Source organism: Ips typographus, linkage group LG1 (genome assembly GCF_016097725.1).
Source record: "Ips typographus isolate SLU linkage group LG1, UJ_Ityp_2.0, whole genome shotgun sequence".
NCBI lineage: Eukaryota > Metazoa > Arthropoda > Insecta > Coleoptera > Curculionidae > Ips > Ips typographus.
The window spans coordinates 6,642,952-6,666,973 of record NC_138422.1 but is presented as its reverse complement, the minus strand read 5'-3'; the positions used below and the strand labels follow the sequence as shown (position 1 = coordinate 6,666,973).

Genomic DNA, 24,022 nt, shown 5'->3' with positions numbered 1-24,022 from the left:
GTATTAAAATGTTTCTTAACGTGTCAACTGTCAAATTTTGGTCCGTGGAACTTAAACACAGCTTCCAGTATAATTACTCACTTCAAATTAGCAAATATTTCTAATTTTATAGTTTTAGGTCAGTGGTGGGCAAGTATAAAAGTGTTTCTTAACGTCAGGACTATCAAATTTGGCTCCGCGGAGCTGTAAGACTACATATAGTATGGTACCTCCAAGAGACACTTCTACTTTATTATACAGGGTGAGTCAGGGTTAAACGGCCAAACCTATACCATGTCTAGAGAGTTTGGAAAGATAAAATTGGTATTGACCTCTGAAAAAAAGTATCACCCTGTAAATTTTCATTTGTAATTGCGAAGATCCGATCCGATAAAGAGTAGTGTATGTAGAAAAATAAATTTTGCTATTTCAAGAATGAATAAAGTTATGTAATAAAATCTTTAAAAAAATTTAAATTTTATCACCCTGTATCTCTGTAACAACGCATTTTCGGACACAACTTTCTGCTTAAAATCCAATTCTCTAGGCATGGTATAAGTTTGGCCATTTAACCCTGACTCACCCTCTATAATCTCCAAATAATCCAAATTTCAGTGCTTGAAACGTTTCTTTTAATATGCATTTTTTCATCATTCTCTTGAATTCTCCTAAAATTCCTTAAATTCTCTTGGTATTTCCTTCAAATCAAGGAACTTTTCATCTTTAAGCTTAAATAAAATACTTTCAGCCTTTTGGAGGGCCCACCCAAAATAAGTAAATTTTTGTGCTAGAGCCGTGTGATTTTTGATTACTAGTATAAAAAAAAAGTTTTAGTTTAACTTGAAAATATTTTAAAACTTTCCATCAAAAATGTACTTACGAGAACAATCAGGTTTTTCATCGCTTGCATCATCACAATCCGGAATTCCGTTGCAAAACTTGTGGATGCCCACACACTTGCCACTCAAACATTGAAACTCGTTTTTCTTGCAGGAAGGAAAAACCGAATACGTGGTCGCTAAGATGGTTGTAGCAGTAATAATCCTTAGTATCCTAGAACAAAAAAACAACGACCTTTTAAAGTGCACTCTTAGTGTTGTTGATGCACGTCTAGATTTGAAATGTTCAGTTTCAAAGAAAATTTATACGTTGACCCATATCACGGAGATTTGAAATAAAATTCCAAGCGTGGTGGTAGTTAAAGCGATAAATGCGAACACAAATTGAGAGAAACAAATGGGCAATAGTTCCATATACAGAGCAGGAACATTGCCAAATAAGTTCAATTATGAGCACAAAACGCTAACTGCAACTTGCTGTCCCGAATTTACGGCATTAACTGCAATTTGTATAGAAGTGCATCCCGCACAAGTCATTGCCGGTTCGGCGAAAATTGCATTCCCGTGTTGTAACTAGCCGCAATGTATCTCATGCCGATGCCTTTTAGATTACTATACTATTGTTCCATACATGTAATTATCCAGCCAGTGGTGTTTCGACCCGAAAACCTGAAAGGGAACATCAGTTTATCGGTATTTCGACTAATTTAGAAAACTTGTCAGGGGCTCAAAAGGAGCCCGGATCAACATTGACAAGCAATTAATTCGAAAAGTTTTATTAAAAAGACGGACCGAGCCTGAAGAAAAATCTATAAAAAAAAACTTCTGCAATAAAACTTTACCTGTTTGATGTGACATATTGCCGTTAGAGATCCAAAACTCGATATTAAAGTTCGGAAGAGTTTTGCTAAACCTAATGCCTTTTTAAGGATATTTAATTCAGCTTCGCTGACACCTAAAAAGGGTTCTGCTAAATTTGCTTTTTATAGCGTTTAAGGTTTACTTTCAGAAGTCGAGGAATGATACGGATTAACGTTTCATGGAAAATTTGTTTTTTTATCTAACAAACTTTTACTAATTCACTGTTATCGATTAGTCTTAACAGTGAGAAAAATCAAACCAAAATAAGATAACACAACAATATAATAGAAGAAAGGTAACGTTTTGAATCTGACAGTGGTAAAAGTATTATATATATTTTTGTTCTCGAACTATAGACTTTCCCGCACTAGTGCGGAAAGAAATTGATTTCCCGCACTTGGGTGAGAAATAACGCATATTTTTAAAGTCAACATTAAGTTGTGATGAATGACGTCAGAGAATGGTTTTGTTGAAGTAGTGTTGAGATTGTGTTGGAACTGTTAAGCTGGTTGGCAACATTTTTCTTGTTGACTTAAAAAACGGGATTTTGTGATCGATGACACTACTGACAAAACTGACATTTAAAGAACCTTTGCTGAGTATTTTACACCTTTTCTATTTTCCTTAATCAACAAACACAACAAACAATAACTAATGCCGGAAAGGCTAATACATAACCTCAAAAAAGCTTACATTGTCATTGGTCAAAATTGACTTCCAACATGCAATCAACAAATCCATCAGCTCTGAGCCTTGGTGGAAAGTTGAGGCTATGTTGTTTTCATCACAGATTTATGTTGACTTAAAAGACAGTGACAGTTGGATCCACCATTAATTCATCAGCACTTTAAGAACACTTTTTATAAAATTGTGGTGCTTGTGTTGGCAACAATACCTAAACTGTTGACTTTAAAAATACGCGTATAGTTATTTGCGCAAATAGGGAGGAAAGTGCAACTTTTGCAAAGCGGATGGTTTCAAAGTTCAAGGGTGCAAAAAGCAATTTACTCCAGAGTTGCGCATCTCTAAGTTTTTCTACGACCAATGTTATGTTTCATGAAAAAAGCAGCAGTTAAATACTATGTTAATACCTGGTTGAAAAAGAAGGTTGTTACTAAAAATATGTTTGTCAATTTGTCAAGAAAGTAACAAACTAACTTTAGACAGTGTGACTTTCACTGATGATAGATTTTAGAGACTTCTTATCTTTTAGAGGCTTCTTATCTTAACTTTTTGAGATCTATCACTTGGTAATAAATATTTTTAATTTTGACAACTGTCAAAAAATTGACCTACTATATTTTCTAATATGACCACACAATCAAAAAGTTAAGCTAAGAACATGCAAGCCGTTTTGCTCTATTTTATTCAGATTAGGAGGTATGACACTCCAGAGACTAAAAATCAGTCATTTTTCAAACGTTAATATTTGGAAAACCGTTGCAGATAGCTATAGGTTATCTAAGGTTATAATACATCAAAAAAATATTTTAGATCGATAGGACTATTCAAAAATACAATAATATACAGAGTGATATAATTAAAATAAGCATGTTGACATCTCTTTTCGGTTAAACCAAAAGAGACAGAAAGATTAAAATATTTTTGAAATATAGCACGCATCTAATTTATTTTCCACACCATCTTCCAAAATTTCAAATTTCTATAAATATGAGCGATTTGGGTGGCTTATTTAAAAAATAACATACAGATATATAAATTTCAAAATTTTACCTAGAAAGCCTAAAAACCGAAAACAGAACTATTTCAAATTAATGACATAAACAGGGTGTCCCGTTAATAGTGGCATTTAGTGTAAAAAATATAAATTACAAGTAAAAATAATACAAATTTGGGTCCGAGCGTCTTTCTGAATTTATTCCAACCTTTTTGTTCTCACGGTATATATTTATTTTAATTTATTCTAAAACTCCTTTACCTTTGGCTCCAATATGGATTTTGAAACACACACTGCATATAATTAATAAAATTAATAACTAAAGCACCTAATTAGGGATATACTTTTTGTAGCCCAGCTGCAAGCTACAAGCTTAAAAACACTGTATAAAATTAATGTTAATATTAAATACCTAAAAAAACAAAATAATTTATTTACCAATGAGTATAAATTATGTTAACATAACCTGACAAAGAATCATGTGTCCCAACTTCAATTACTAAGTAAGTAAACAACTCATTTCAAACACACAAAACAATTAATTAGAGGCATTTCCTACATTTAGGACGCTATTACTTAGAAGAAAAGGTCAAGGTTATTTTCGTTGAAAATAAGCAGTCACAGAATCTTTAATTAAGCTTTACTTCCGATACTGTTTTCCGTTAGTTTCTCATTAACAAACTTCTGAAAATTCGATAACTGTTTTGCTCGTGTTTCCCTTTGTTCCTAGCATCGAAGCAAGAACACTAACAATTTACATAGTATCGATTATCTTAAAATGTTCCTTTCGGTAGTTAACACGTTTACCAAATTCGTTCCAGTTTAAATAACCGATTGCCGATCATGGTTGGGGGGGTCAAATATAAATTAAAAGACGACAAAAACTTTAATCGACCATTAATTAACCGTGTAATTAGTACTTTGGAATTTTAGTTGGAATGGAGAGTTTATAGACCCTGAGGGCAAACAATGAAACTATGAGCAGTTAATTTATTGGTGAGTTTATTGCCTATTCTGAGTTTCGTTTCAAATTGCTTTAGTAATTAATACGTAGTTTTCATTTAATAAAAGTTTCTTATAGCTAAATTCGCAGAAATTAGTTCATTCTAAATTCATAATATTTTACTAAAAGCTTTTAATTTGCTCCAATATCTCCAAGTAATTATTATTTTGTTTTTCAAACGCATTGTTAAGTGTACTTTTACCTCCAAATAAATTAGCAGTAACGTCTCATTTCATTTTGCAAAAAGCTTATGAGCATTGCCAAATAGAAATACAAAGTAAAAAATAAAAATTACCTCATATATTGTCATAATTTTGTTGTATTTATTTTGGTTTCACACGTATCTAGGTTTGTTCGTTTATTACTGAATTTTGAGGTTATGTCTTTCTTAATTTTGGTTCTTTTTTTTTAGCTTTATCTTTCTATCTTCAGATCATGGATCTGGTGAGGTTTTCTTTTCTTGCCCTGCATTTTTTTTCTTTTTTTTAAATTTTAATGGGTAAATTTTACTTTGCTGCTGTCAGCGGACTGTCGTTGTAAACATAATTAAAATATCTAATTATTATTGAAACACTTACGCTTTTTCCCACAAAAAAAACTGATTTCAAAGTAACTTTAATGTCTTTTCACGTAATCTTTTTAATTAAGTTGTTCCATGGCAAACGCAGAGACAAGTAGACAACAAAATCTTCAGTATTTATGGAGATTAAAATGTCGTGCTGATACAAAGCGCTATACCTGAAAGAGCCAAGCAGTTGGATGCGCCTTTAATGTATCGATATTATACAAATTGTTTGAGTTTCTGCTTTGATACACACTACGTTCTCCGGAACAAAGAGAAACCCTACGAAATTGGAGTAGGAATTTTCATTTTCGAGATTTAATGAGAAAATGGCAGAAATGTATTCACTGATTTTCTAGAAAGGAAAATAACTTACAGTAACTGTCAAAGAAATATAGCAGTGTTGAAACACTTAATTTAAAAGGAACTTTCGGAAAGTGATGGAATATTGAGAAACACGAATCGGAGGAGTCACTTTTAAAGCATTCTGTCACGGTTAAAAACTCTCTACAACAATTTTCATGAAAGCAAAATGAAAGATTGCGGACCATAAAAGCTCCAAAATGGCCCTTTAAACCTCTAAAGTATCTTTATGTAAATACACAAGATAAATGTCAGAGACCATAAAGAAAGCTATAATTATTCAACAAAAGGGCCTCTGCAAGAGTGCAAAAGAATTTTTAATGCTGACGAGAGCTTACGCGTTGCGAAGAGAAAATTATTTCCCTTTGTCCCATAATATTTCATTTATCGCTTAAACGAGTTTGAATTTTGGTCGTTATTGTGCGTTTGATATTGGGAGAAATAACTGAATATTGAAAATGATATAAAGCCCCAAATAATCGCAAGGGTATTGAATTTTTCGATGGCATTCCAAATTCTGGCAATACAATAGCTTTTGTCAGGTTTTTGTTTAAATAAAACGAATTGATTGCAAGTTAAAAAATCCATTTTTTGATATGCAATAATGTAAACATGCTATAGATGTTAACTTAGGGCGGATGTTGGATGTGTCACTTTTTGAAAATAGCAATTTCTTGTAGTATTAGACGTAAAATCTGCAAATAATGTTAATTAAAAACGCTACTACGTCAGATTGATTGACTTCAGTCATTATTGTAAACTATTCGCAGAAAGACTTATGCCTAGCAGACCAAAATTAAAAAAAACTAAAAAACTTTTCAGAAAATAAAAATATTGTAACGCAATCAAAAAGTATGACAGAAACTCACGTTTCTGTCATACTTATAATGTTTGTACTAATAATGTTTTTAACATAAAAATTGAAAATAATAAAAAAGTACTTAAAAAAGTTTTTTGTTTGTTTGGTGTTTGAACGTTCTGTGCAGGGTGATTATTTTCCAAGTTCTCTTCTAAGTTCCTAAGTACTAGACACACAACAGTTATTTACGTATCAAGGGCGGAAAAAAGAAGATTATGCCCGCAGTCTAAGTTTGAGTACAACGTTTTACACACAAATGATCTTGGGATGGACCAGTTTGAACAACTAGAATGGTTTATTTTTGCTTTACCGCCCGCTGTCAATGACGACGGGTTTTTTGTAACTTTACCGTCCGTTGTCCTTAGAGACAGGGCCGTAAACTTATTAAGTTCTAGGGCTTAAAAACCAAACATTACATGATCATTATTTCTGAGAAAATATATATTACTTTTTTAGGTAGATTCCTACACGATTTGTTTTTGTATTAACATTTGTTGGTAGGTGGGTGTGTTTGTTATTTTTTCTGTAACAACGAAAAGATGTGCCAAAGTCAAAAACGCATTATCATTCTCACTGTTTCTCAGCTATACGATGTCTTTGTCTTTTGTCATCTTCAGTTTTATTTTTGCTTATATTACATTTTTAGACGAAAGAATAGTGATTTTTTTCTCATTTCAGTGACATATGATACACTTATGATTTGATTCATAAATGGCCAACAAATTGAATAAAATCTATAATTTTTAACTCAGCACATTGTTTCAAGTTTTGGAAAAATTACTTGAAAGACTAAAGATATAATAGAGAGCTATAGGTATATTTTTTTGAGTGGAAAGCCACAAACATGCAACAAAATACGTTATTTGAAAGATGCATATTGATTTTGTTTCTACAAAGCCTTTTCTAAATCTTTAGATTGATGAAAGAGAGGAGTTTTAAAATTTGTGCAATATTTAGAAATCGCCTAGCAAAATTTGGGGTAAAAAGATGGTTGATGGAAGAAAGCTATAGTTTCTGAGTTCAAGCTGGTGAATTTAGAGCTTTTTTAACTTTCGTCCCAATAAACAGGTTTATTTACCTATTTTGGGAAGATTCAATGTCTCAAATATTCCAGACAAGTTCAAACAACTTAAGCACACCAACATTGGGATTCCATTTTTTGTCAATTCATTAGATATTAATTTGATCAAAAATTCGATCGGATAGCTTCGTTTTTCGATAACAAAAATGGTAGACATTTTTACTTGGCGTGATCCATGACACTTTTGACGATAACATTTCTTATACTTACATTAGCTTCATACATAAAAATGAAAAGAGGTGAAAAGAAGAACTACTCGAGCTCTACGAAAAAACTTTGTACGAGTAAAACGTTTGTACATTTTTTAACTCTATTTGCAGATGATTAAATTGATTGTCATATTACCTATAATCAAAGAAACCCACTAGATAAACGTTATTTCACTACAAAATGGAAAACTGCAATAAACAGAACTGCAAATAAAGAACCCAATGTTTAATATTTGGTTCTTGTGTATGTTAATGTACTTTGAATAGTTCAGACCGTAAACTATTCATTTAATACCTTTTGCCATTTACTTGCTGGCTTTTTGTCCACTTTCAAGACATTTATCTTTTTTGATAATTCTGCCCAAAGTAAGTTCAATTTTTTCTTTCTCCCTAAACCAAAGAATTTTCCAAGTATCATCCCAAGATGATGTGACAGGAAAAGTAGTATAATAGTAATATCCCAGATTTTGCTGGTAATTTTAATTTTTTTTCTGCTGGCCATATTTTGCTCACTGATTCTGTGATAAGCAATTGCACAAGCACAATAAATAATTATTAATCAAAACAAATTTCGTAGGTTAATACTTACGTTAAAATGAACTAAAATATACATTTAGGTACTTTTATCAGTTGCAATTTTGTTAATTATTTTATTATTAAAGATTTTATATGTTTAATAAAATAAATAATCCAACTAGTTCCCAAAGAAAAATGGGGTTAGATTTAGTGGTTAGTCGGTAAACAATAAACACAAGAAAGACAGAAAACTCAGTGAACAATAAGCTAGAAAAGGATTGTAAATCATTTTAGCAGACATGAGACAAGTTTCTTGCAAAATAATGTCGATCAATGTTTATGGAAATATCTAAAACATTTCGATTAATTAGTCAACATTTCATTTGATCGAAATAACGTTGATTTTGATCGCCAGATTCGAACCAACGATACAAGAATCCCGTTACAGAAAATAACTGCTAGGTTAGCTATAGAGAAGACCTATAACGCTGCAAAAGACATAAGAAACTGATGCTGAGGAAAATCCTTATGAAGCTGTAGAAGACTGCTCATGGTGTAGAAAACGTTAAATTTTGAATTGAAGATTCTTTCATAAAAATAAGTATATTTTGAGTCTAGTTTTACAGCAAACTAAAATACGTGTAGTCTCTAACCATTTCTAAGAACTACACAGTTTGAGAATCAATCATATCACTAGTATATCAAGTTTACAGGTAAAAAACGTTTATTTATATTGAAAGGAAAATGGAAGAAAAGCTAAAGCATCATTTAAATCTCCTTAGGAATATTTATGCAAATATGAAAACATAAATTCAAGCAAATATAAAGGACCCAATCATCATTCAAAGAGGATGTGTAAAAAGATAAAAAGGGGATCTTATGGAAACCTTTCTTGCCGTATTCCATTTAATATTTTGAAGGGATTCACGGTTATGCCGGGAAAATTACTTTTTATTCGGAGTATCGCTTGTATTTTTTCGTGAAAAGAGATTTTACAGATTTGGTTTCCGACGCATTCTAAGCAAATTTTTTTAATTTACAAACAGAAACACCAGCTAAAAACAAACGACTCTCGTGGGGCAACATGGACGTTTAAATCCTACAGGCAAATATTTCTTAGACAATATATTCCGAAAGGGCGTGTCTAGTGCGATTTATTATTGAAAATATTGTGTATTCGACAGGGTCGAACACAAATACAACTTGTTTTTATTACCAAACCCAAGAGCGATGTGTATTTTTTATTAAAAAAAACTGCCGCAGGTTTTATTGGAGAATGATTTATTACGGCTCGAACTGTGAATTGCAAATAGAGTAGAAAGATGAAATAGATTTCGACGGGGGAGGTTTTGTCTGGTGGTGATTTATTAATCTTGTTTGTCAGGTTTCAATTAAACAAAAAGTACATAAGATTTAATGATCTAAATCCAATTCATGTGGATGACTTGAATTATATTAAATAGAAATTTAGCAATTTATAGACCTCTACATTTCTCATTAAAAATGTATAATGTGCTTTTAAGTAAAATTCATATTAAGCTAATTAATTCAAAATAATTACTGTTATGAGAACAGTTAAATTAAGATTAACAGGCAAAGTTTATTTCCCTAATAAGAAGAAACTTAACTTTTTCCTAACGAGAAGACTTCAGTGACGTTTTTGGTAGGGGTAGAGGATATTCCATTTTCATAAGGTGTACACAGTATGAATAAAAGAAGCAAGAATATAAGTGTAAATATACATTTATGAAAAATTAAAGTAATACCATTTTTGGCTTGGAATTAATTACTGGTCTGACCCCTCTGGACCTGTACGTTAAGGAGGTTGCGTTAATGGGCATGTTACGATTGCGCACGGCTGGTGTAAACCCCGCAGTAGGAGCAGGTCAATTGAGGCTAAGCCTGCAGGCAGCCAGTGATGCAATTGAATTTTAACAAACCCGACAAAATACATATAAAACAGAACTCAGAGTCAGAGGCTGCAAATGCAATACGTATTTACACAGACGACTCAAAAACCAAAGAAGGATCAGGATGTGGAGTTTACTCTAGGTCACTAAGCCTAAGGATTAAGTGGGGAATGGGAAAAAATACCAGCGTGGTTCAAACGGAACTGGGTGGTAGCCACGAAAGAACTCACCAGAAAAGGTATTTCTGGCAAAAACATAATAATCTGCACGGACAGTAGACAAGCCATATTAGCCCTGAACAGACAACGTGTTACCTCAGGGCTAGTACTAGAGTGCCACCAAGATTTAGCTAACGCCTCGGTAGATAACAATATTATCCTGAGATGGGTTAAAGGGCACGATAGGAGCAAAGGTAATCGCATTGCCGACTCTTTACCCAGGGAAGCGGCTGGACTAAAAATGTTAGGACCCAGTGATGACTTCGACAATTGCGGAACTAGCCAAACGCTACACCCATGCTCAATCCCTAAAGAGATTGGATGGAATCAAAGGATGCAGTCTTGCCAGGATTACCCTGGGAAGCTGGGGTCGAAGAAATATTTGGCGATGACCAGAAAGAACCTACGTTTAACAGTAGGATTTCTGAGTGGCCACTGTCAACTAAGGAAACATCTCCATACTATGGGGCTAGTAGACACACCTCTATGCAGGATGTGTGAACAGAGGAAGATGAAACTGTCGGGCATGTCTTATGCGAGTGTCCGGAATTATCGTCAATAAGAGAGTGTATGTTCGGTGAGTCTTGGCCTACACCTGCCGACATAAAAGAGATGTCCCCTAGTGACCTGTCCACCTTCCTGGGAAAGGCAGGACGGTGACCTAGGTGGACAACTCGGGAGGATGTACTGGGTCACATGTGGCCTAAGTGCTGTGGGTCTACACTCACCCTCCCCACTCTACAGATACAGATATCATTTTTGGCTAATCGAGCTACAAGCAAGTAAAGTTGTGGTAACCACTTTAAGGGTAGTAACATCTTATAATAAAAATAAAACAAATTAATTTAAAAATGGTGAGGTTTGGTTTTTTGTTTATCAATCCCAATCCTCTGACCGGTTTCGCCGTATTACGGCTCATCAGAGAGGCTATAGGGCTTGATAACCAAAGAACAATACCTTCATTCCAGTATAGTCAACTGGATGCCAGAAATGATTTTTTTGGAAACTGTCCAATGTTTGTTGTGTAAACTACACTAAAGTTTTACTAATTTGGGATTGACTAGCTTCATTGATAATATCCTATATTAATTTAACTTGTCTGAATTTCATTAAGATTAACATACAATTTATAACCTAATTTCCCGGGCTGACCGCAATTTCCTTTAACAATGCATCGATGTCAACGGTCCGTAACGTAACAGTGGCTGAAACAAAACCATGCAAATAACCGAGTGCGCTCGATATGAATAACTTTAATCCATTCACAAAGCTTCTTCCAAAAGGCTAGGCAATTTTAATTATCCGAAAATCATCATGGTAATCAAAGCAGTAAAATTGCACAACATAAATGACGGCGGCCACAAACCAAGATCCTATACTATCCCCCCCGATGCAATTAAAGCGCAGTATTTGTAGTCATTTGGCTGATACGCTAAATTTAGCTTAATTAAATTGGTCGAATTTACAATGTCGGCAGATGCAGATAGCGCCCATGTGGCACTTTCTTGCTACATTAGATGGCGGCCATGTGTAAGCTGATTAGGTTGTATTCGTTGGCGCTTCATTAAATGGATTGTTATGATTTCTCATACGGGGTTTTATCAACAAATAATAAACGACGACTCTATACGAAACTGATCTGTTTACTCATTTTTAAAACCTCACGATTTTGAGTTTTATGGACGGAAAAAACTGTACCTACAATGTAGGATGGACACGAAGCCCGGACAAAAATGTTAAACTTTCACTCAGGAAAGGGAAAAGAAAAACAATCTATTTCTTAAAGTTAATTTTTCATGCCAATTAACCAATACTATTTTGGTTTTGTTATAACACAAGAAAGGGTTGTTTAGTGACTCTAGAAATATCGTTTTTTCCAAGAAAAACAACACTACAATATTCCATATCGAATTAAGCCATCGTAGTAACTTTCTATCTGTCATTCTAAGGAAGCTCATGACCGATAAGACTATAGGTACGGGGTGTCTAGAGACAGTGAAATTGAAAGAAAAACTTGCATAAAAAAGTAAAATTTCAAGTTGCACTCAGTGTAATTGATTGTTTAAGTCAATAGATACTTTAAATGGCAGCAAATTGCACTTTAGACATTTGACAAGGGAAGTGTATGAGCAAAACCCATGTGACCCCAAGACCGTAAAGAACGAGAACGTCTACAGTACACGAAATAAGCAGCAAAAATCAAATAAAGTTTAAGAGAAAACACGAGGTTGACAGATTTTCTGACTTATAGTGTCATTTGATACTTGAAATAACGAATACCGTGTATGGTAAAACATCTTCCTGCCACTTAGTGTCTAAGGGACGTTTTTGGGCTAATTAACGCTTTGTCGTGTGTGGGTTATGTCAAATATCCTTGGTGTTTCAAATCAAAATGAAATTGAATAGAGCAACCACAATTGAAAAAAATAATTTATTAAAATCAAAACCAGGAGAACATCTTAGATAGGAAATTTAAGAAGGATTCTAAAAATGTACTTAAAACTGTCAATAATTCACGCCAAGATGGTTTTACGCCCGATTTTGTCGCTGATTGTCCTTAAAACCGTGTTTTCGGCAATTCAAACTTTGAGAGCACTTTTCTCTCTGACGGTACCAAGTTTTTCAGTTTTTTTTAGGTTATTCGGTAGGAAATTTAAGAAGGATTTTAAAAATGTGCTTAAAACTGTCATTAACTCACTTCAAAGTGAGTTTTACGGGCAATTTTGGTACTTATTGTCCATAAACGGCTTTAAGGACAGATAGTTAGTTAGTTCCTTGGAAGTAAATAAGCATTTCCAAAACATGACATATAAAACCGCGGGACTTTTTACAAACTGCTTTAAATGTTTGTATTATAGACAATGGCGATCAGCCCAGCTAACGACAGATTTTTGTTCAGCCATGTATATTTTTGTTTTCATTTCAGATTTGCGATCATACTTTAATAGTATATTATTCAACGAGCATGTAATTACAGCTATTACTCACGAAGATAAAGTTTTGTCAAGTACATAGTAGAAATTATTGACTATTTTTTAATAGATAATAAAACCCATTACCTATCCGTGGGTAATGAGTCTTTGCTCACTGATTCACCACTGAGACCACCGATATAATTGCTATTACTCACTCGATGATTTACAATACTCGCCTTGGGCTCGTGTCACAAACTTTACCTTCGTGAGTAATAGCTGTTATTACATGCTCGTTGAATAACATACTATTAATTTATGGTATTATTTAATGGAAACTACGATATACTGATTTACTTATTGTTAATATTGAAGAGAATAACATAAATTGTATGTGTTTAAATCCTGTTTTGTTCATAGACTCTCTCTTCTCCTTTAGACCAGTACTCTCTCACTTTATTTAAACTCCTATGATGTAAAATTACTATAAAATTGTTTTTTTTTTTTAAATTGCAATGCCTTAAAATGATCGAAAACCACAACTTCGTATAACGCAAACTATGGGCTTATATCACTTTATAAAGGTAAATTTGATTTCCGATGAAAAAAATAACAAACAAATAGGTATTCTATTTATTTTTAGTTTTTCCATAATGTTGCCAAAAAGGTGGTAAAAATTCAAACTTTACTGGTAGTCACTCTATACAATCCATAGAATCTTTGGAAAATTTGGATTTTTTTTTTGAAAAATTTGGAAAAAACTTTGAAAAGCTGATATAACATACCTTAATCACTTTGAATAATGGGTTAAATCAATTTCTAACCATAGAAAAAATAAATAATTTTAGTTTCTTTAAATTTTGGGGGTTAAAAAAAGGGTTAAATCAACCTTTAAAACGTAAAAAAAGTCAAAAAACGGCAAAATTTGGAGAAACAAACATTTTATTCCTCCAAAATATAGTCCGATTATATTGCTTTAATCGAATCCATTTTGCCATCTGAGAGTCTCTTCCTTTTGAATTAACTGATATTGGTGGTAGGTTTTTTGCATTGTCAAAAATGCAAAATTTCAAAACTTTCACTATTGGTTTTAACTGTTATGAAAATGGGGTTATAAGCGGAATGAACGACTTTTCTGTTATGAAAATGAAGTTAAATTCCCCTGACAACAGTTATTCTAATCTGCTAGTAAACCTGGATAGGACAATCTTCCACACCTTTAGAAAAGAACCTTTTTTGTATTGGAAGTATATATTCGGTCTAGTGTTTTAAAAGGTGTTTGCTCTGTTCAAATATTTAGTTTCCGCGAGTAACAACGCTGAAAACCGTCCAACGATCGAGGCATCTATGGCCGTAGAAACAAAAGCAAAATGCTAAAAAGGAAATTAAAACTCGGTATTTGGGCCGAAACGGTCCGGCATAATGACACGACCTCGGCAATATGTCTCGCATTTATATTCATGTGTAGGACCCATATTTCACGTGGTTACTTTCAGGAAATTTCCCGGCCGGGTGCACGTTCCTGCAAAACTTGCTCCGTTTCTAATTAAAATTTGAATACACCCACTAAAACTGCTTTACAACTTTTTGGTTGCGAGTTTCTCGATTCGCCGCTTTGTTGCTAAACACTGCTCGTAATTCTCGTTTTTTCCGGTATTTTCATATGTTTTTGCATAGCTTCGACTCACTCGACTTGGAAATTATAATTAGAAACCGTCACCTGCTAGTCCGGGGGTATTTTTAAGAAACTTTGAAGTGATATTTAAATTGAAGGAAATGTAATAGGGGCTTCCGAAAACTTCTTAATAACCTTTTAGAGAGTTTCAAGCTGGAAATTTCAATATGGTTATTTTAGTTTGAAATTGCATAAAGTGAACAAAAACAAAGTCTTGAGTACATAACCCAAAGCAGTTTTCAAGTTAATTTTACTAAAACTGTCATGGCAGAACTCATTAAAAAATCCGTCAGAGACACACAGAGAATTGTGTAACGGTGAAACTAAGAAAACATAACTAACAAAGAAATAATAAAACTGACATAATGTTACGGAAAAAGAAAAAAATACAAAAGGCTTATTGCCAGTTAATGTCAATGATATGCCTCCCAATTTAATAATCACACATCTGCAGCCACATTATATTTATTTAACATACGAAAATAGTATATTACATAACTAGTGTTGTAAGAAGCATGTTTTGCACGAATGGGATAGTAGCTACAACAAGAAGGTGGTATGCACTGGGTTGAGTAAATTATTTGACAGAGAAAACTTGTAGAGAAAAAGGTTAAAGAAAAAATTACGAAAAATATAATGAAATAGGCAAACAAAAAATTATTTCAACATCGTAAGATAGGGGAGACAAAGAATCGCATCGTACTTTGAAGGGAAACCAATAGGGAAAAGAGAACCCTGAAGACCACCTAAGAAATGGAAGGACAGCTGGCAGTCCAGAAACTGACCCAGAGGAACCTGCAAAACTAACAGATCGCGAGATCTTAAATATGAATAAGAAGAAGAAGAAGACATTAAACTTGATTAGTGTTTTGTGAGAAAGTACCTCATTTACCAAACGTAATGAACACAAAGGATAACCAAATGTGTATTTTTAGTCAGTTAACATAATCAATCTCCTGAAGTTGATAGGATAAAAGTAATCTTTAAATATTAAATGCTATCGTATGTTTGGATAATAAACTTCAAATTCGATGACAAATCATGTCACTGTCATCTCAAATTTCCCGGACGTGCGTTTGAGTTGTAATTTACTGGCACCCACAGTATTTTCCACTTATCAACTGTCGAACAAATGTTCATATTTTTAGAAAATGTTAGTTTATAAACGACTTTTTTCATCAATAAAACCTGTTATTTACTGTTAAATTTGTTTTATTTTAGAGCTCTTTTCGAAAAAAAATTAATCCACAAAATTCACAACAACCATCTCTTGCTAAACAGCACTCTAATAATAAGTCATTTAGCCACATGTGCAGGATGCCCTGAATGCCGATGTTACATTTTGTTCCTTGAAAATTTTATCTAAGTGAGGAATGCAAGGGAAGCGCCATGTTCACTTGACGTCACAGGACCCTCCATTTACATTTAACTTTCGTTTCCAATTTACGTGCAGCGCTTGTAAACTTCATCTTGAAAATTGCACTCAACCAAATTTAGCTCAAGTAGTCAACTGTAAATAATCTAATTTTTATATAGAAATTTTAAATTGGCCAAAATACAAAATACAATGAGTCAAAACACCTTTCAATTATATTGTTACGTCATCCCATTTTACTTAAATTTTTGACTTACTTCAATAGAGACTGTTATTCGAAAATTCATATCCCGCGTTAACTTACAGAGTGAGCTTATACTCAGTCGCAAACATATTATGTAACTAATATGTAAAATGAGATGTAAAGTAGTTTCTAAACTTTAGTGTATTGTTGCTACCTTTTTAATTGAAAAACACTTTTTTTTATCCCTGTTAATGATACTCCGATTGCATGTAAAAGGAAAAGCTGCTTTTTTAGTTGAAAGTTGTAACGAAAAACTTTTACAATCGGTATTGCTAAGGAAGTTGGAAGAGACACTTATTAAAGCAAACGGTTGTCAAGTACTGGAAAACTACTTAATGGACTTTCAGACAGTTCTTAACAAGTTTGGATATTGAAAATACTTGTAGCTTGTAGCTAACTGCTAATTTACAAACTGAGGAAAACTTTATAATTTTTTTTATCAGAATATAATGTCTAATGAAGTTTTGGTTTTGTTGGTCAGAAGTTTTTTGTACAAAAATCACTTTACTTCAAAGGTGTTTAAATCAAACGAATAAACTACATTTACATAATCACAATATTTATTTATATTGTAATGTGTGTATTGTAATTAAAAACTTCTTTAAGTCGATTGTAATTTTAACGTATGCAGGGTGTCCCATAAGTAATGGTAAATAATTTAATGGCGTATTTATGGGGTCAAAATAATACGATTTACCACAACATGAAACACCGCATTATTGGATTCTACACAAAATTCGAAAATATAAATAAATAGTGATGAGTGATGGAAATTTACAGATAAGGTAAAGTAAAATTGGAAAAGTAAAATTCAGTGTAACAGGAAAATTTAGCAATTTTACCAGTAAATTTATGGGTTCAATTGCAATTTGCTTATAAAATATAATTTTCCTGTCATGACTGTCATTAATTTCATGAAAGCCATTTTTGGGCAATATTGTCAAAATAAAATCCTGAAAAATAATGACTGATTTGATTTATTATGTATTTATTGTTTTAGAGATTTTGGTTTATCAATAATAAAATAAATAAAGTAAGACCTTTCTGACAAAGTGAATCTTATATCAAATGAGTTCCAATCTTATAATCTTTTTATCAACAAGTTGCTTTTTCTAAAAAATAGCATTTTCAGCTTTTTGTCAACTTTTTTTTATTACAAAAATTAGGACAAATATGTTTTTGAGATGAGAAAAATGACGTAAATCTGAAGATATTATTATTTAATCAATTTGTAATTTACCAGTAATTTACGGACAACTTTCAAAATAACTGTCATAAATCTCAGAAACACGTCATGTTTCGAAAACTGTGTGAAACTGTAATTTTTGCAAACTGTAATTAAATTTTGACAGTTTTGGCATTAGTCATATTTATCACGCGGTGTTTGGAGGATAATTTAGCTAGACAATCACGTGACCAGTGTCAAAATGGCTGTCATAAATCTCAGAAACACGTTTTGTATCAAATACTACTTTTTTGTAGTATTCGATACAAAAATGCAGTACAACTTTTCAAAACCCTGATTTTTTGCAACTTTTGAGCACAGTTTAAAAGTTTGAGAGTCAGGAACAAAGTTGCTTGCCAAACCCACATGAAGTGAGAAAATGACAGTTTTAGGCACATTTTTGGAATCCTCAATAAATTTCCTATCCAATATCCTGAAAAAACACTACAAAGTTTGATACAGTCAGGGAGAAAAGCGATGTCAAAGTTTGAACTGACAGACACACAGTTTGAAAGGACAGTCAGGGACAAAATCGCCTGTAAAATCCATTTAGAGTTAGAAAATTACGGTTTTTAGCACATTTTTGTAATTATCATTAAATTTCCTATCTAATAACATGAAAAAACACTACAAAATTTGGTACAGTCAGGGAGAAAAGTGGAGTCAAAATTTGAACTGCCAGAAACACAGTTTGAAAGGACAGCCAGGGACAAAATCGACTGTAAAACCCATTTGGAGTTAGAAAAAGACTGTTTTTAGCACATTTTTGTAATCCTCATTACATTTTCTATTCAATAACATGAAAAAACCTTACAAAATTTGGTATAGTCAGGGAGAAAAAATGTGAACTCCCAGAAACAAAGTATTTGTCATTTATCAGAAATTTATTCTTACTCATTTGGTACAAAAACAGTAAACACCTTGAAATTTGGTTTACTTCATTACGTTTAAAATAACATGAAAAAAGTTAATTGCATAGCCTGCGGACCCAGACAGGGTTGTTGCCTAGGGGCCCTTACTTCCGTCGTTATCGCCAAACTATTTCGTTACAGTGACTATATCCAATATAAATATATTAATCGGACAAAACAGGCACTAGCCTACCTATATGGACATCCATATTAAAAAGGGAGAAGAAGAAGAAGACTATCCATCTTTTTATGTGCCTTAAGAGAGCTATTCCACATTTTAAGAAAGGTTATGTGTGTTTAGGTTATCTAAAAATTTCTGCTTAAATAACTATAAAACTTTCGACAAACTCCCAGTTGAAACATAATTACAATCGTACTATATTTTCAGAAAATTCAATTTCATTTCTAGTTAAACCCAATTATGCATCGCCGACTGATTTTTCAGTTGAAGAACTTAAGCCCCAAGATTGCCATTTTATAGGGCCCGATTCAATAAATATCTCATTTGTGCTACTGCTGTTAGCTATTTCGCGGAAGCAAATCGACGAGCCAAGGCGGATCGACTTTAAAATAGGTTTTGGCAAACTCAAAACTTCAAAACTTTCAAGGATCGATTGCGAATTGCGGCTTAACCGTTTCAAACGTTCGCTTGCGAATTATGCTCATTATAAATTCAAACGGTAAATAACTGTTACACCATAGAATTGAATTGTGAAAGTAGGAACAAATAGGAACTCCAGAATAAGTCATATGCTTTGATTTTTCTAAACTACGTTCATTTTGAGTCTCTAAAGAAATCGTAAACAACAGACCAAGATGGCGGACTCTCAAAGCCGCAACTACAAGAGAAAGAAATAAAATCCGAGCACGTCAAAGACGAAACAACGCATTGTTTTTAGGACCTTTTCCATTTGCGTTTCCCTTTCCAGTGTATTGTACCCTTTTCGATGTCAAATCCTTCAAAGGGAATACTTGGTTAAATGCATTATTATAATGGCATACAAAATGACGTTGACCATTATTAAATTTTAATTATCAAGATGATGCCACAATTGGAAATTTATCAAAGTTGCCGAGAGAAAAAGTGGTACAAATAAATTGGAGGCTCAAAAAGTCGACCCTGATATCTGTCTTCCAGAGAATCGATCCGAACAAAACGAATTTATAACATTGTTTCAAAGCAATATCTCAACTCGTGAAAGATATGCCTCAATATCAAGTCAGTTTTGTGCGCTTAATATGTTCTGAATAGCTTTGTTTATAAATATTCCAGAGCTATACTGTATAGGGTGCTGCATTTTCGATGGTTTTACGGGGTAAAGAGAAAACGGTAATAGATAGAAAAAAAGTAGCATACGTGTTCTGATCTCTTTTTCTGAGCTGAGATGACCGGCGAAAAGTGGGCGGCGCAAACTTCTTTTGTTTCAAAGATACGGGGGGTTTTCGAAAATTGGTCATTTTTAAACCTCTTCTGTATTTCAGTTGCTCTTAAAGTTATCAAAAAAGGAAGAACGGTTCTCGGTAGAAGTTTTCATGTAGAATCCAATGGCGTAGTCAGTTTTTTTCTATTCCGTTTAGTTTCTGACTTATGACAGTAAGTTACATTTTTTTAAATGGAACATCATATATATTTTTATATCATTTAATTCTGTTGATTTTTACCTTTTCAACGGTGTATTACAACATATAAGTTTGTAGAGGTTAATCCTGTTATTTTAAAAAAAGACCTTTGCTAAGGTAAATAAAGGCTAATATCTAAAATACCAAACAAAATCGGAAATCATATAAACTAACACATCAGAAAATTAAATATTTTAAATAAATCTTATTAAAAATCTAAGTTACAAACAGTTCTACCGTCACTTTGATAAGAAAAGTGGCTATTTCTATTTTCTACTATTTTTAAGGTGGAAGTTGAAAAAATTGTTTATAAACAACATGTAACATGTTAATATGAACATAGCCAAATTTTGTTTCGACTGTGGGTATTTCTATACATATTATTTAGCACTTTTTTGTTAAGGAAACGCTTTTTTTCTAATTACCAAGATTAACGTTTACAAACTTATATGTTTTAATACACCGTTGAAAAAGTAAAAATCAACAGAATTAAATGAACCAAAAATATATAGGGTGTTCCATTTAAAAAAATATAACTTACTGTCATATGTCAGAAACTAAACGTAATAGAAAAAAACTGACTACGCCATTGGATTCTACGTCAAAACTTCTACCGGAAACCGTTTTTCCTTTTTTGATAACTTTAATAGCAAATGAAATACAGAGGAGGTTCCAAAATGACCAATTTTCAAAAGCCCCCCGTATCTTTGAAACAAAAGAAGTTTGCGCAGCCAACTCTTCGCCAGTCATCTCAGCTCAGAAAAAGAGATCAGAACACGTATGCTACTTTTTTTCTATCTATTACCGTTTTCTCTGTACCCCGTAAAACCATCGAAAATGCAGCACTCTGTACAGGGTGAGTTTTAACGTGTTACAAGACATTTTTTCATAAGCAGTTGTAAATGTAAATATGCCAGCCAAAAAGGCAATTGACCGATATAAATAATATATAGGTGTGGTAAAAGAAAAACCGACCATAGGAGAAGCATGTAACGAACATAGAAACGTTAATAACTGCATGCGACAAAGACAAAAAACCTACAAGAAGTCCAAGTGGGAGAAAATTTTGCTCCGATGTTGCTAAAAACCTCTAATTTGTCGACTATACTACTTTAAAAATTAATTTTGTGATTGAAACATTCTTAATCATTTCCAATTATTTTGATGTTCTGTTTGAAATAAGTGTTCAATTCGGTTTCTGCAAACATTTCGTTTAAAAAGCTAAATCAAATTATTTGTTTTTCGTTAAGCAGTCAAATTGCAGGTACGTTGCGACAACTCTTACTAATTTCGATTTTTGGGTTTGTCAAATACAAAAACCTCAAAAAAAAACGAAATAAAACAGTGAACAATAAACAAACAGTACAAACAGCGCACAATACAGGGTGTCCCACGACGAAAGACCTCGATTGATATTGGAAAAAGTATAAATAGGAGAGTTTTGAAAATTTGGTAGGATACTGATGTGGGCATGCCCAATCCAACTAAAATATTTTCAAGATGGTTGCACTTCCGCTTATACCGGAAGTCGATCACAACTTTCTTATTTTAAATAGAACACCCTATATATTATTACATATTTGGATTCCTCACAAAATTCTGACCAACTTTTGTATAGAATGCCCTATGTCTATCTCTAGCCGTTTTCGAAATATTTGATGTTTTTCCAAAAAAGTGACAGTTGCAACGCTCAACATATTTTTGTACTATGTTAAAACCGTATTTCATTTTGCAATGAAACTTTGGGATATTGTAAATGAAGGATCGTTTTATTATACTGAGGGTGCGTAACGACTCATTTGTATACAGGGTCGTCAAAAAAAAATCATAAACTTGCCACTAAAAAAAATGAAAAATCTCAAGTTTTTTAAATGGAAACCCCCATTTTTTATGACGGAATCATTTTGAGCATTAAAAATTACTATACGTTTCAATTTACTTGCCTATACCTAAATCCAACCCATTTCGTTTTATTTGAGAATAAACATTTTTTTATTAGGCTGCATGGTTGGGATTAGCTGGTACTCTAGTTGGCCATGGTTTTGACACACGGTGATATTGGAGACCTGACGGTGATGTTGAGCATTGCAACTGTCACTTTTTTGGAAAAACATCAAATATTTCGAAAACGGCTAGAGATAGGAATAGGGCATTGTACACAAAAGTTGGTTAGAAATTGCAATTTCTACATTTGTATTATTAGGAATTGGTTTTGTTTTAATAGCTTTTATCTTCACATATCCCGTATTCTTAAAATTTTCAATTATTTGCTTGACAGCTTTTGGTGATGGATTTGGTTTTTCTAGATAACGAGCGGCAAATACCTCACATGTTCTACTCACAACTTTATCACATTTTCCGTAAATAATAAACAGATTTAAGCAATCTTGGTTTGAATAACGTAACCACGACACGGCATATTTGCAGTTGTCAAAACACTCAAAACAAGTGTTATTAACATGCCCTGCAGTTCTCCAATATCACCGTGTGGCAAAAGCATGACCAACTAGAACACCACATAATCCCAACCGTGCAGCATATTAAAAAAATATTTATTCTCAAATAAAACGAAATGGGTTGGATTTAGGTATAGGCAAGTAAATTGAAACTTATAGTAATTTTTAATGCTCAAAATGATTCCGTCATAAAAAATGGGGGTTTCCATTTAAAAAACTTGAGATTTTTCATTTTTTTTAGTGGCAAGTTTATGATTTTTTTTTGACGACCCTGTATACAAATGAGTCGTTACGCACCCTCAGTTTAATAAAACGATCCTTTATTTACAATAACCCAAAGTTTCATTGCAAAATGAAATACGGTTTTAACATAGTACAAAAATATGTTGAGCGTTGCAACTGTCACTTTTTTGGAAAAACATCAAATATTTCGAAAACGGCTAGAGATAGACATAGGGCATTCTATACAAAAGTTGGTCAGAATTTTGTGAGGAATCCAAATATGTAATAATATATAGGGTGTTCTATTTAAAATAAGAAAGTTGTGATCGACTTCCGGTATAAGCGGAAGTGCAACCATCTTGAAAATATTTTAGTTGGATTGGGCATGCCCACATCAGTATCCTACCAAATTTTCAAAACTCTCCTATTTATACTTTTTCCAATATCAATCGAGGTCTTTCGTCGTGGGACACCCTGTATATACAGAAAACAAGTCTAGTCTAGTTTTGACAATTTATTTACTTTTGACAGATGAAAATTAATGCAAAAACTAGCCCAAACCGTAAACACCCATTCATCGAAATAAATGGGAATGTTTCAATAACAAAATGGTAACTAATTCAATCGATGAATTCAGATAGATATCTGACAACAGTGCTACGAAGTTACTAGACTTTTTATTGGGTTTTCTGTCTTTGTCCTGCCAGTGATTTTTATCAGTGTTTCTCTGTCACACGATTTTTTACCACACCTGCATGATGATGCAAACCAAGATATGAATAGATATGTACAGGGGGTGCGGATTTAGAGGGTTTTGACAAGAAAATTCCATTTTCTAGCTAGATAAAAATAATAGTAGATAGTATAGATAGAAATTTGAAAATTGGCAAAAATCACGCTTTAAACATGTATAGGTACTATTTAGGGTTTTTTAAACTCTATATGGGGTGTTTTTGTCAAACCCTTTAAATCCAGACACCCTGTAGCTACTGCTTACTAGGAGTGCAGCAAAAAGTAATATAAAATTGACTTAGTATTTAAAAGTATAAATTCATTAAATTAAAGCAGATATTCGGAGATGGCAAAATAATAAAATGCGCGAGGCAAGGTTACAGTCGTGCATTGTGACTGTAACCTTATTGTGCTTATAGTGCATTATCGCTATTTTTAGTAATGACAAATCACCGCTACTGCAGAAAGAGGAAGTCAGCCAATCAATCGAGTATAAATTAAGGTCGACATGCGTCGGTAAGGGAGACGGTCGGAGACTCCGCCTCATAACACCATGATGTAGTCGTCCCGAA

At 33.0% G+C, this 24,022-nt stretch overlaps 1 protein-coding gene across 2 annotated transcripts in view; it reads right to left on the bottom strand.

The window, feature by feature from the left end:
* The window catches only part of LOC145727948 (uncharacterized), an 89,933-nt gene that overhangs the window by 53,124 nt on the left and 12,787 nt on the right, over nucleotides 1-24,022 (bottom strand). For both annotated transcript variants that reach the window (XM_081977815.1, XM_081977824.1), the window contains exon 2: nucleotides 860-1,032. In XM_081977815.1, coding sequence (XP_081833941.1) covers nucleotides 860-1,032 — 173 coding nt within the window. The remainder of the gene's footprint in view (nucleotides 1-859; nucleotides 1,033-24,022) is intronic.